This window comes from Gordionus sp. m RMFG-2023, chromosome 1, assembly GCF_954871325.1.
Source record: "Gordionus sp. m RMFG-2023 chromosome 1, tfGorSpeb1-WG-v2, whole genome shotgun sequence".
Classification (NCBI taxonomy): Eukaryota; Metazoa; Nematomorpha; class Gordioida; order Chordodea; family Parachordodidae; genus Gordionus; species Gordionus sp. m RMFG-2023.
The window spans coordinates 70962153-70975542 of NC_088775.1; the positions used below are offsets into that span (position 1 = coordinate 70962153).

Genomic DNA, 13390 nt, shown 5'->3' on the forward strand with positions numbered 1-13390 from the left:
TTTTTAAATATTATTTTATTAAAAAATAATAAATATGCGATAGCACAAATCTTAAAATTTAATATTTTTCAAGTTATAACAATCTTAATGAAAATGGATATGATCATTAATCGGTCAATCACAATAGAAACTTTATAGGCCCAAATGATATATCAATCCATACTCAACGTTAGGCCTATTCAAAAATAATTCGAATCTAATCGAATAATTACGAATACGAATAATAAATTATTTGTTTTATCTGAATACGAATAATCATTATTATTCGTAATATTTAATAAATTGTTTAATAAATCTAACATTTGTCATTTATATTTGTTGACCTGCCAATCTGACAGGTGATGTGTTTGTGTTTATAAAAATTCTAGCACAAATTTAAAAATTTCTGAAATGAAAATTTAAATTTTTATTTGCCACATTTTTTGAATCTCACGAAAAGTTTATTTTTTGAATCTCATAATAAATTATATTATTTTCACAAACCAGAGGTATATAAAAATATATTACATCTCTACAATAATTATTGTTAGCTAGCCTAATTATGTTAGAGGAGAATGCTTCTGATGAAATTATGCTTGATGTTGAAGATGAGAAAATTTCCTCACAAAAGAGAGCAATCATATGAGATCAATATCAAATCCTTAAAGACGGTGAAAAGGCTGCTTGCAATCATTGCAAGAGTATTATAAAATGTAAAGGCAAAACAACATCTCCTCTTATTAATCATTATAATCGGTTTCATTCATACCTTAGTAAAAAAAATAATAAAATTGACATTTTTTTAAAGTCTACACCAAATTCTTCAAAAAAAATTAATTTTAAGGATAATTTATTATAATTATTTATAAATAATAATATACCTTTAAAAATTATTAATTTAAATGATTTTAAAAATTTTATAAGTGATCTTGATTGTTCTGTAAAATCAATATGCTCCAATACTCTTAAATTGCACATGTATAATACATTTGCAGAAAAAGAACAGTTGGTAAAGGAAATAAAAATAAAAGTCAGATTAATTTTTCATCTGACATTTGGACTAGCCCAACACAGGTTCCTTTTTTAGGGCTAACAGCCCATTTTATTGATGATAATTTTAAAATAAATAACATAATTTTGGATGTCAGTCCAATAAATGAAACACATTCAGGCGAAAATATATTTAAAGCCTTTGTTAAAATAATTAAAAATTATAATTTAGAGAATAAAATTTTTTACATAACTTTAGATAATGCAACTAATAATAAAACATTTATTGATACCTTTTCTTTAAAATATCCATTAATAAAAATAGGGCACATCCGATGCTTTGCCCATGTAATTAATTTAATATCCAAAGAAATATTAAAAATTTTAGATCCTTCAATTCTAAAACTAAGAAACATTATTAGAATGATTCGTAATTCCCCTAAAAAATATTAAATTTATTAAAAAATATATGTAGTTCCCTACACCCTCCCCTAAATTTTTTAAAACCAAAATTGGATTGTGAAATAAGGTGGAATAGCACCTACCAAATGATTGAAAGGGGTTTATTGTTAAAGCCTGCTATAACAAAATTAGTTAATGAAGTAATAACTAATATTAAAATTCTTCAAGAAAAACAAATATAAGAGGTAAACTAAAATTTATAATTAGGTAATAATATAATACTTTGGTAACAAATAGGAAGAATGGGAGGATCTTATAAAAATTAAAGCTATACTATTGCCTCTATATGAAACTATAAATATGGTATGTGGGGAGAATTATCCTACTTATAATTTGGTTATACCTTATTATATTTTAATTCTTGAACATCTAAAAAATGAAAAACCTGGTTTCCATAAATCCTTTAACAATAGTTTCAAAGTAGTATGTGATAAATTGTTGGGCTATTATAATTTAACTGCCGATGATGCAATAATAACCACAATATTAGATCCCAGGCTTAAATTAGAATATTTTAAATCAATATCTGTTGATTATGATATTGATATATCCAAGTTAATGGACAAATTTAAAGAGATTTACAATAGATATACAGGTATTTAATTTACCCCCATTTAGATATGATTTTATTTTATAAGCTCATAAATATAACTATCAAACAAATAAGGATAAAATTCAACAAAACAGGCTAGACATTGTTTTTAAACAAAATTATATTCAACTGTGTGAAATAGATTTTAATCTGAGTGAACCAAGAGCAAAGAGTGATACTGACCCGTTAATGTGGTGGAAAGTAAATGCATATCGGGTCCCCATACTCTCGAAAATGGCAAGGGGTATATTTTATTATTCGTAATAGTAAATTATTCAATTCGTTAATGCACTATTCGATTCGAATTCGTTTTTGAATAGGCCTACTCAACGTATTGAGCGTTTATGGAGGAATCTATTGAGGAGCATCCCCAGAATTGGAAGAAAATCTTCCTCTTATTTATATATATGTGAATTTGAATTATTATTACATAAAAAAATTTCCACCCATATCCATACGATCGCATATTTATTATTTTTAAATAAAAAAAAATTTAAAAATAAAAAAATGATATTAAAATTTTCCCCGAGTTTCAGTGAGTCCAAAAAATTATACCTAATACGTCTCCCATAACTTCCACATTTTTTTTATCTTTGATAGGGTTACTAGTTGGGTTGGCCAATATCATGGCTAAATGTGATCGCCATTCAAAAGCGTTGACTTTCGAAAAGGAAGCAAGTTGTATCTGCTAAAAAATTTAAATACAATATACCATTTTTAATTGTTAAATACTAGTGTTATGTGTATCGTTTTATAGGTATAGTGTGGAGTCATTTTGTATGATAAACATTTTATTTGTGATTAATATTTTTTTGATTTTTTTGCGCATTCATTCTTTTAATATATTATAAAAATTGCTATTTTTATATTAATATTATTAATCAATTTATATTTCTTTTATAGTAGATATATATATATATATATAGATAAAAAAACGAAATAAAAACATTGTCGTTTTTCCAGATTTTCTTTATTTTTTTCAGAGACCTGCAGGCCCGGCCCTATGAATTATAATATTCGGCAATTAGATATGGTTATAATGATTATATATAGTTATGATTAATATAATGTTTGGTGAAAGTTAACACTATCTAACACTCATAGTATCTATTACATAATATAAATATAGGTTTCCTGCCATGGAATAAATATGCAGAGGATTAAATACATTATTATATAATATGTTATATATTTTATTAATAAAAATATCAGTTTTATTTTTTGTATAAATACAATTAATATAGTATATTCTCAAAATATTATTTACCCAAATTTTTTATAGTATCAATTTGTAATATACTAAATATCTGTTTAGAATAAAAAAATAAATAATATGAGGGTTGTTAAACGGCTCGTTTTGAGCCGATTTTTAAAAACGGCTAACTCAGTTTTTTATCCAGAAAAATATTATGCAAGCCTGAAAATTTTGCTCATAGAAGGAGCAAAGGTCTAGACATATAGTACCGAAATTTCGAGGCTTAGTCAATATTTTTCTGGCGAAAATATTGAGTTAGCCGTTTTTAAAAATCGGCTCAAAACAAGCCGTTTAACAACATTAGCTAATATGCTTGCTTATTAAATGATAATACTCGCCAAAAAATATGATAAAATACCAAATAGATGAATTTTTTGTATATACCAGGTCGAATATAATTTTAAAAAATTCCGAGCAGAGATTTTTTTTTTAAAATCCAAGCCGGGCCGGGCTTCTCAAAATTCTATTTTAAATATCAGGGCCGGACTTGGCCTAAAATTTTTAAACCCGAGCCGGGCCGTAGAAATTTTTTAAAAAAAAATCCGGGCAGGGCCGAAAATTTTTTAATCCGGGCCGGGCCGTGCAAATTGTCTGATTTTTTTTTATTATTTTTCTGGCAAAATGTTTTGGGAAAAATAAAAAGTTGAAAGAAAACTAAAAAGGAATTGATATTTTTTTAAACCCCTCATTAAGGTAAAAAACAATATTTGATTAAAATTTAACAATTAAATATATATATAATTTATAATTTTTTTTGGAAATAAAAATTTAATTTAAAAATAAAACTATCCTTGGTTAAAACATTAAAGTGGTGGCCAAGACTGTTCTACGATTCTCGTTTTGGAATAAAGTTTGTGGTACAGGGATTAATATAAAGGCCATAGTGGCAGGTTTGCATCAGAGCAAATTCCAGTGATTAATATAATTGCCTTAGGGGCAGGTTTGCATAAGCGCAAATAGGAGGATTAATAGAAAGGCCATAAGGGCAGGTTTGCATCAGAACAAATTCGAGGAATTTATCTATACTAATAGGTTCCGGGTACACGGAAGTTCTGCCCAAATTTTTATTAAAAAAACCAGTTACACGGAAGTGCAAAATTTTTATTGAATAAGCCAGTTACACGGAAGTGCTGCCCAAATTTTTGCATATATAAACCTATTAGACGAAAATCACCCAATTATATAAGCCAGTTATACGGAAGTGCTGCCCAAATTTTATCAAATTTAAAATAGTTATAAAAATTTATGAAATTTGTTTTATTTTAACTTATTACACAGAAGTGCTGCCCAAATTTTATTAAGTTTTGAATGTGGAAAATATGGACATATAGCCTTATATTGCCCGGGTAAACGAGAAAAATTGCGTTGTGCGGGTTGTGGAAGATTTGGGCATGGACACAATAAGAGGAGTGTAATACTGGAACTTATGATACCAGGCAGGGTTTCCCACAAAAAGGAATGGGACAAAAAACTTCGAATGTGCCGACTATTGAGAGTGAGAGAAGCAAAGGAATCGTGGTATTTAGTGTAAAAGAAACCGAGGAACAAAATGTGGAGTGCTTTAGATGTTGTAAAAGAGGACATATGGTGACTATATGATAGCAATAAAAATACTCGGTTCCGGGCGAGGAGATTAGAAAAGATGGGCAAAGTGGGTTCTCATAAAGAAATAAAAATAATGGGATGTGTAAATATGATACAAGAAAGAATAGTACATGACCCATGTCCAAGAGTAATGATAAATTTTAAGGGGAGTTTGGTACCAATGTTATTTGACACGGGAGCGGCTATTTCGGTAATTGGATACAATAAATATAGTATTTGGCCTGATGAGATGATTGAAAATGAAGGATTGAGAATACGACAATTCGATAGATCTCAAGTATCTGTAATGGGGAGATTTCAAATAGAAGCAGTGTTGGGAGAAAGAGTGGAAATTATTAGATTTATGGATTATTAATAGGAGGGTTGAAGCGGTGATTGGGTGGGATTAGATCACCCGAATAGGTCCATGGTATAGTTTTGGGGGAGTATTTTCATGGTGTGGGGAGGGGGTATTGTGCCAATAACTAGTGAGGAATATACGATTATGGCATTGAGTGAGAATGTGTTGCGGGGAGTTGAGACCATGTTTAATGGGGAACTAAAGTGGAATAATTCTAGAAGAGAAATCGGGGGGACTCATTGGAGAGTTATCGGGGGAACTAATTGGTGAGTAATAGGGGAGACTCATTGGGGAATATCAGGAGAGGAATTTGGGGGAATAGTTCTAGGGGAATAATTGATGCTAATAGGTTTAAGGAGAAAATCGGGGAGAATAATTCCAGAGGAGAAATAGGGAAAGAATGGACGATAGAGGTTAAAAAGGAGATGGAACGAAAAAGTGGAGGAAAAGCAGGTATTCGAGGAGTGGAGATGGAAATGAGTCTGAGTAACGGAGCGGAATTGCAGAATGAAGAGAGGGAATTAGGAATGATTAAAGTGCGAGAAGGAGAGCGTAAATTAGCGGATAATTATCAGGAAATTTTCGATGAAGAATTGGGGTGTCTGAAAGATTATGAAGTAGATATAAAATAAAGGAGGGCTGTGTGCCAAAATTTTGTGGATTGCGGCGAGTACCGTTTGAGTGGCGAAGAGAAGTGGAAATAGAATTGGATCAATGGGTAAAGAAGGGAATTGTATGTCCTGTGGAATATAGTGAGTGGGCAACACCGCTGTTGCCGGTAAAGAAGGCCAATGGAAAGCTCCGTTTGTGAGCAGATTTGCGGGTCACGCTAAACCCGTGGGTTGTAGAAGTGAAATATCCATTGTCGCAAATTAAGGATATTAGCCAGTCTAAAGGGAAGTATATATTTTTCAAATGCCTACTTACAATTGGGGGTGAAGCCAGAAGTACAAAATTTATTGACCATTACGACGCCGAAAGGATTGTTTACGTTTTGTAGATTGTCCTTTGGACTTAGTGTATCAGCTCCTATTTTTCAGCGAACTATGGCTGCCGTTTTTCAAGGCCTAGAAGGAGTTTTCCACTACATGGACGATGTGTTAGTAACGGGGGTGACTCCTGAGCAGCATACCCAGAGATTAGAGGAGGTATTCCGAAGAATTAAGGGTAAAGGATTGCGGGCAAGTGCCGAGAAGAGTGTGTTGGAAATATCAGAGATGGTGTATCTAGGACACAAGATTAATGAAAGAGAGGTGAGACCGCTGGATAAAAATATGGCAAGAATAACTAATATGTTGAGACCGAAAAATAAAGTGGAAGTGTAGGCCTTTCTAGGGATGGTAAATTATTATCACCGATTTGTGGAAGGTTTTGCGCAGATAGCGCCGCGGCGCCTGTATAAATTACTGAAAAAGAGAGAACGATTTGAATGAAAGGGAACAGGAAAGAAGGTTTGAGGAGCTAAAATGTCGAATTGGGAGAGAACCTATTCTAGTATGCTTTAATAACGATTTGGAGGTGGTTTTGGCGGTAGATGCGTCCAGTAAAGGTGTAGGAGGAGCGTTATTACATTGTGTAGACGGCCTGGAGAGACCTGTTTTGTTTTTCTCAAGAATTTTTAGGGCGGCGGAAACTAGATATTCGGTTATCGAGCAAGAAGTGTTGGCCGTTATTTTCGGATAAAAAACATGCCGAGAGTATTTAATAGGGCGTAGATTCATGGTATATACGGACCACAAACCGCTGGTGCATCTGTTCAAGAAGGATAATAAAGAGCTAATGTTGTCGCCTTACTGGTGGGCAATTTTGACTAACAATTAAAATATCGGCGGGGAAGAGAAAATTATTTACCGGATATTCTTTCTAGATGTGGAGCGGGAAGGAATTATGAGGATAGTGAGTCAAAGGGTATGGAGGAGGAGGATGAGCAAGGATTGATTAGGGCTATGGTAGGAATATCTAAAGGAATGCCACATTAAAGGATCGCGAATTAACTCGTATCAAAGTATGCATAAATAGGCGAAAGACATGGCGAGATGGAGACAAAACTTTCAAATATATAGAAAAAGATTTGGCCATAATAGATGAATTCATACGAAGGAATAGAGGTGTAGTGCCGCTCAAATTAAGGGATGCTGTGTTGACAATGATTCATGCTGGGCATCAAGGTGAGGAGAGGATGAAGCAATGGGGCCGAAAATATGTTTGGTGGCCAGGGATGAATAGAGATATCGAAAATATCAGTAAGAGTTGTTTGAAGTGCAATACGTGGGACAAGATGCCCCATAAAGACAAGAAAAGTTTTTGGCCAAGGGCTACTCAGCAGTGGGAGCGGATACCCGTTGACTTCTTTGACTTTAAAAATAAAATTTATATACTCGTGATAGATGCTTACTCAAAGTGGGTGGAGTACGAGGAAGTAAGGGGACTAACGATGCAAATGGTAGTGAAAACGTTGAAAAATCTATGGGCCAGGTTTAGAGTAGCTAGAACGATAGTATCTGACGGAGGTCCAGCTTTTATCAATGAACAGTTTAAGATGTTTTGCGTAGAAACCGGGGTAAAGCATATTTTAGCGCCGCCATATTATCCCAGTTCAAATGGTCAGGCGGAGAAGATGGTGTCGATTGTCAAAAACTGGTTAAAAAAATCAAAGTATGGAGATGGGGAAATTTGGATAGGTGTGGCATATTATAACAATAGTCGAAAGGGAGATGAACAGTCTCCGGCAGAGAAGTTTTTAGGGCGATGAACCAGGATATGATTGGATTTATTAAAGCCGAAACCACATCAAGAGTGAAAAAGGAGATAATGGAGACGCCCGAGTTTGTAGTGGGACAAACCGTGTGGACAAGAATATATGGAAGTACAAGAATGCGGGGATCTGGGGTGATCATGGAAAACATGAAACACAAATTAAATCGAGTGAAATTCATCGACGGAAGAGGGGAGTACAGCATCGAGATAAATTGAAAAGGGGCGTAGAACCTGGGAGGTTACGATAGGGATTATAAACTGAAGGATATAATTGATCAAAAATTCATAGTGGAAAAATATTCATATAAAATTTGAAGGGGACAGTTTCAGAGGTATGCTAACTAAATGCCGGGTGATTGATAATAATAATAAAGGGGAATCAACCATATAAGGGTTAATTGAACCAAATGGTTAATGGGAGCCAGGTCGAACTAAGACGTGATATATATAAGGAATCGACAATAGCGGCACACAAAGGGAGGAGACTCATGGAGCTAACCACCGTTTAAATTCGTGAAAACACCATAAAGGGACGATAATTATGCCGAGTGAGAGGTGAAATGCAAAGTTTGGTTTTCAATTAGTGGGGGCGTGTTATGTGTATCGTTTTTTAGGTATAATGTGAAGTCATTTTGTATGCTAAGCATTTTATTTGTGATAAATATTTTTTTGATTTTTTTGCATATTCATTCTTTTAATATATTATAAAAATTGCTATTTTCAGATTAATTATATTATTAATCAATTTATATTTCTTTTATAGTAGATATATATATATATAGATAAAAAAACGAAATAAAAACAGTTGTCGTTTTTCCAGATCTGCTTTATTTTTTTAAATTATTTCTCTGGGCAAGATGTTTTGGGAAAAATAAAAAGTTGAAAGAAAACTAGAAAGGAATTGATTTTTTTTAAACGCCTCATTAAGATAAAAAACAATATTTGATTAAAATTTTACAATTAAATATATATATATAATTAATAATTTTTTTGGAAATAAAAATTTAATTTAAAAATAAAACTATCCTCGGTTAAAACATTAAAACTAGATCTAACAATTTCATAGTAATGTTAAATAAAATAAAAATATTTCTAAATTCTTATTTTCAATATTTTATTGTACAAACTATAAAATAATGTGAACCAGGGAACAAAATAAAATTTAAAAAAAAATTACGTTTAAATAGGTCGATTCTCGACCAGCGATTGTTTGATAAAAGGTTAAGATAGGGTCTTTGGCACTGATAGTATTAATAAACCTAGTGAATATAGAAAAGAACATATTATATTGAAGTAGAACAAATTTTACAAACAAAAACAACTATAGTTTTATATTTTGTTGATTACTTGTTAAAAATGCTATTCACTAAAGATTTGTCTATTTTTAATGCCATGAATAAAGCGTGACCCCAATGACTATTTTTAACGGCGAATTCCAAAGCTTCCTGGAAAAATTAAAATGTAATTTAATTAATTTCATTTTTTAAAAATATATAACCTGCAGGCCCGACCTCGGTACACGAGCCGGGCTGTATTTTAATTTTTTTAAATATACTCGGGCTGGGCCAGACCTGGAAATTTAAAAAAATAATAATTCTAAAACCAAATATTTTAAATCGCCATTATTAGCTATAAAAATCAAAAATAAATAAAATATATTTTAAAAATCAGGGCCGGGCCTGAAAATTTTTTTAAAAAAAAGCCTAGGCCGGGGCCAAAAATTAACTTTGAAAAAAAATCCGGGCCGGGCCGTACAAATGATATCTCTGCAGGTCTCTGATATATATAAACAAACAAATAAAACCTTTTGATGTCCACAAAGCAATAATTCTCTAAATTTGTTGGAAAAGTTTAGGGTGGTAATAGTAGAATTATCTTGTAAAGTCAGGTTATTCATTTGTGACAGATCTTCGAAAGATATTTTATCGGATAGAGAAGAAATCAAGAGTTTGCTAACATCTGCCCCCACTACCGCCTATATAAATGATGTATTTAGTGAACTACCAAAAATGAGAGAAATATGACCAGTCATAAAAAATTTGCCTTAAATATCAAATTTAAATCTGAACAGTAAAATTTTAACTTGGTTAAGGTTCAGATAAAATAAGAGTTATGGTCAGGTTCGGTTCGTTAAATCTTTTATATAAAGCAACTATATATTTTTTGTACATATAAATATCCTAATTTATAAATTACAGAAATTACCAGAATTCATTATCTATATAAAAATATCTACTGTAAAAATGGCAACTGATACTGATCAACCATTTAAAATTGATTGATAGTATTCTTTAAAACTTTTGGAATATGAAAAGAGATTCACAGACTAATTTAGAGGCCGGTTAAAGAGTGGGTGAAAAAAATTAAATGACACAGGTTTGGGTAGTTTTGCAAATATTCAGGATTAGCGAATTATACGAAATACAGGGTTTGCCGTTGTTTTCGAATAGGAACTTTTTATATTTTGTTCCCATTTTTGAACATCATACTAAAAAAATAATTTAAAAAATTCCCTATTTTACCATTCTTTAAAAATATATTATAAAATAATAAAAATAATCTTAATAAGAATAATTTATATCTAAGCAATTAATATTTAAATATATATGAAAAAAATGTTTTGTTGTTTTAATAATTAATGGGCGTCATGGCTAAGCAAGTTTATATATTCCTTAATATGAAAAAAATATTTTCTATAACAAATCACAACTTGCTTTTATTCATTTATAAATATTCTTTTTATTAAAAAAAATATATTATTTCTATTATTTTGTGCCGGGGTGGCTTAGTGGGTTTATGATGTATGCTTGGAAGCCGAAGGTACCAGGTTCAATCCTGATAAGGAACTTTAAAAGTTTTCAGGTTTTTCTTCGATGACTGATGTGTAAAGACATATGATAAGATGAATATCTGAGCTTAGAAATGCCACCCGGGCCTCCGACAGGCTTGGAGAGCCGGGTGCTAGAATACTTGTCCAATAAACCAAATGAAAGAATCAAACAAAAATATAAATATGAAAGCTAGGAAGTTCCCTAAGCGACGCGCAGGGTGTAGACCTCCATCCTAAGTAAAATAAAGGTCAAAGCAAAGAAAACAAGGTTAGCAAGCTTGAATATTGGTACACTTAAAGGTAAAATGAGATAATTAGCATACATGTTGAACAAGAGAAAAGTTGATATAGCATGCATACAAGAGATGAAATGGAATGGTCAGATGATTGGAGATGGGTATAAATTGTACTATAAATTGTTAATAATAGGAATAATCCTCAATCAAGATCTAACCTTCTTAGTGGTAGAAGTTAACAGGATCTCTGATAGACTAATGAAAAAAACTCTGCATTGGTCAATCAATACTACACATTCTTTCACTATATGCTCCTCATACGTGTTGCAAAGAAGAGGAGAAAGATAACTTTGTAGCTATCCTTGATGAAGCTATAATGGAAATCCTTAAAAATGACCTAGTCATAATAGGTGGAGACTTAAATGCGCATGTGAAAGCAAGAGCCAGCTAAAAAAGACATCATGGTGGTTTTGGATATGGAGATAGAAATTAGTGTTGTTAAACGGCTAGTTTTGAGCCGATTTTTTAAAACGGCTAACTCAATATTTTAGCAGAAAAAATATTGCCTAAACCTCGAGATTTAGTTAATATATGTCTACACCTTTGTTCCTTCTATTAGCAAAATCTTCAGGCTTGCGTAGTATTTTTCTGAATGAAATATTGTGTTAGCAGTTTTTAAAAATCTGCTCAAAACGAGCCGTTTAACAACACTAATAAAAATGATGAAGGAGAGCATGTACTGAAATTTGAGCAAGCCTTCGACCTTGCCTTAGCCAACACCTACTATAAGAAAAAGGACAGTCACTTAATAACATATGAAAGAGGTACAAGGAAAACCCAGATAGATTAAATGCTAATCTCTAGCAGAAGATTAAAAGATGTAATAGACTGCGAAGTCATCCCAGGTGCTAGGCAACACAAGTTACTAGTCATGGATTTACACCTCACAAATACCATGCATCAAATGGGGTAGATTAGAATCAATGACAGATGCCTTTGCAATCAATGCAAACATCGAAACAATAGATTCCTCACAAGTTAGTGAAAAAATGTGGACAGACCTTTCATCTAGATTCCTGCCAAATTTACACTAGGCTTGACAAGGAGAGGCAACAAATCACACAAAGAACTATGGTGGTGAAATGAAGAGGTACAAGCTATTATACAAGAAAAAAAGCCCTCTATACAAATCCAAAAACCCAGATGACAAGACAAAATACAAAAAGTCCAAGAGAATAGCTACAAAGGGGATGGCTAAGGCCAAAGCAATGGCATACGATGACATGTACGAAGAACTACATACTAAGGGCAAAATAAAGTATACAGATAGGCCAAACAGCGAGAAAAGAATTCTAGGGATATAAATGGAGCTCCGAAAGTAATCAAAAATAAAGATGGGAAATTGATAATAAAGGAAAAAGAAATAATGAATAGATGGAAAGAATATTTTCAGGAGCTTCTCAACTTCAATCCCCACATACTACATCTAGATGAACACTACCCAAGTCAAAACCTTATACAACCAGTAACGGAACAAGAAATAATCACATGCCTCAAATATATGAAAAACAACAAAGCTAGGGGTCCTGATGATATTCCAATAGAAAACCTTAAAGCACTAGGAGATGAAGGTATACATTTCCTCACAAATCTGTACAATAAAATACTGGGAAACGATGATATTCCTCAAAAATGGAGGCAGAGCTATCTAGTTCCTATCTTCAAAAATAAAGGGGATCCACACAATTGTCAAAGTTACAGGGGAATAAAATTAATGTTAAACTGTCTTAAAGTTTAAGAAAAATAATAGAAAAAAGGTTAAGAGAGAAAGTCGAAATAGGAGAGACTCAGTTTGGCTTTATGCCTGGAATATCAAGGACTGATGCAATCCACGCAATTAGCAAATGAGTGAAAAATACAGAGAAAAGGACAAAAAGCTACACATGGTCTTCCTCGATCTAGAAAATGCCTTCGAAGAATCCCAAGAAAACTTATCTGGTGGGTGCAACACCACAAAAAGGTTCCCTAAAAATATATAAGAATACAGGATATGTATATGGGCCATAAAACAATGGTCCGTAGCACAACTGGTACTTCAGCAGGCTTCACAATAGCCGAGAGAGTTGATCAAGGGTCGGCTCTCAGCCCACTTCTCTTCATAACAGTAATAGATGTATTATCACAGTCTACGCAAATAGCCAGGTGGAATATGATATCTGCAGATGATATTGTGATACTTGCCGAATCCAAGGATGAAATGAAAGAAAGATTAGTGAGTTGAATAAATATCCTAGAAAAGCACGGACTAAAAGTAAATAAAGAAAAGACGGAGTATATGGCGATA

The 13390-nt window shown here is 32.4% G+C and overlaps 1 protein-coding gene across 1 annotated transcript in view; it reads right to left on the reverse strand.

Annotated features, from left to right (window-relative positions):
• Window positions 1-13390, reverse strand: part of LOC135931494 (uncharacterized) — a 49959-nt gene that overhangs the window by 9842 nt on the left and 26727 nt on the right. Inside the window, exons 15-18 of the mRNA XM_065468647.1 lie at window positions 9785-9955; window positions 9328-9425; window positions 9158-9239; window positions 2579-2711 (exon numbers count right to left, since the gene is read on the reverse strand). Coding sequence (XP_065324719.1) covers window positions 2579-2711; window positions 9158-9239; window positions 9328-9425; window positions 9785-9955 — 484 coding nt within the window. The remainder of the gene's footprint in view (window positions 1-2578; window positions 2712-9157; window positions 9240-9327; window positions 9426-9784; window positions 9956-13390) is intronic.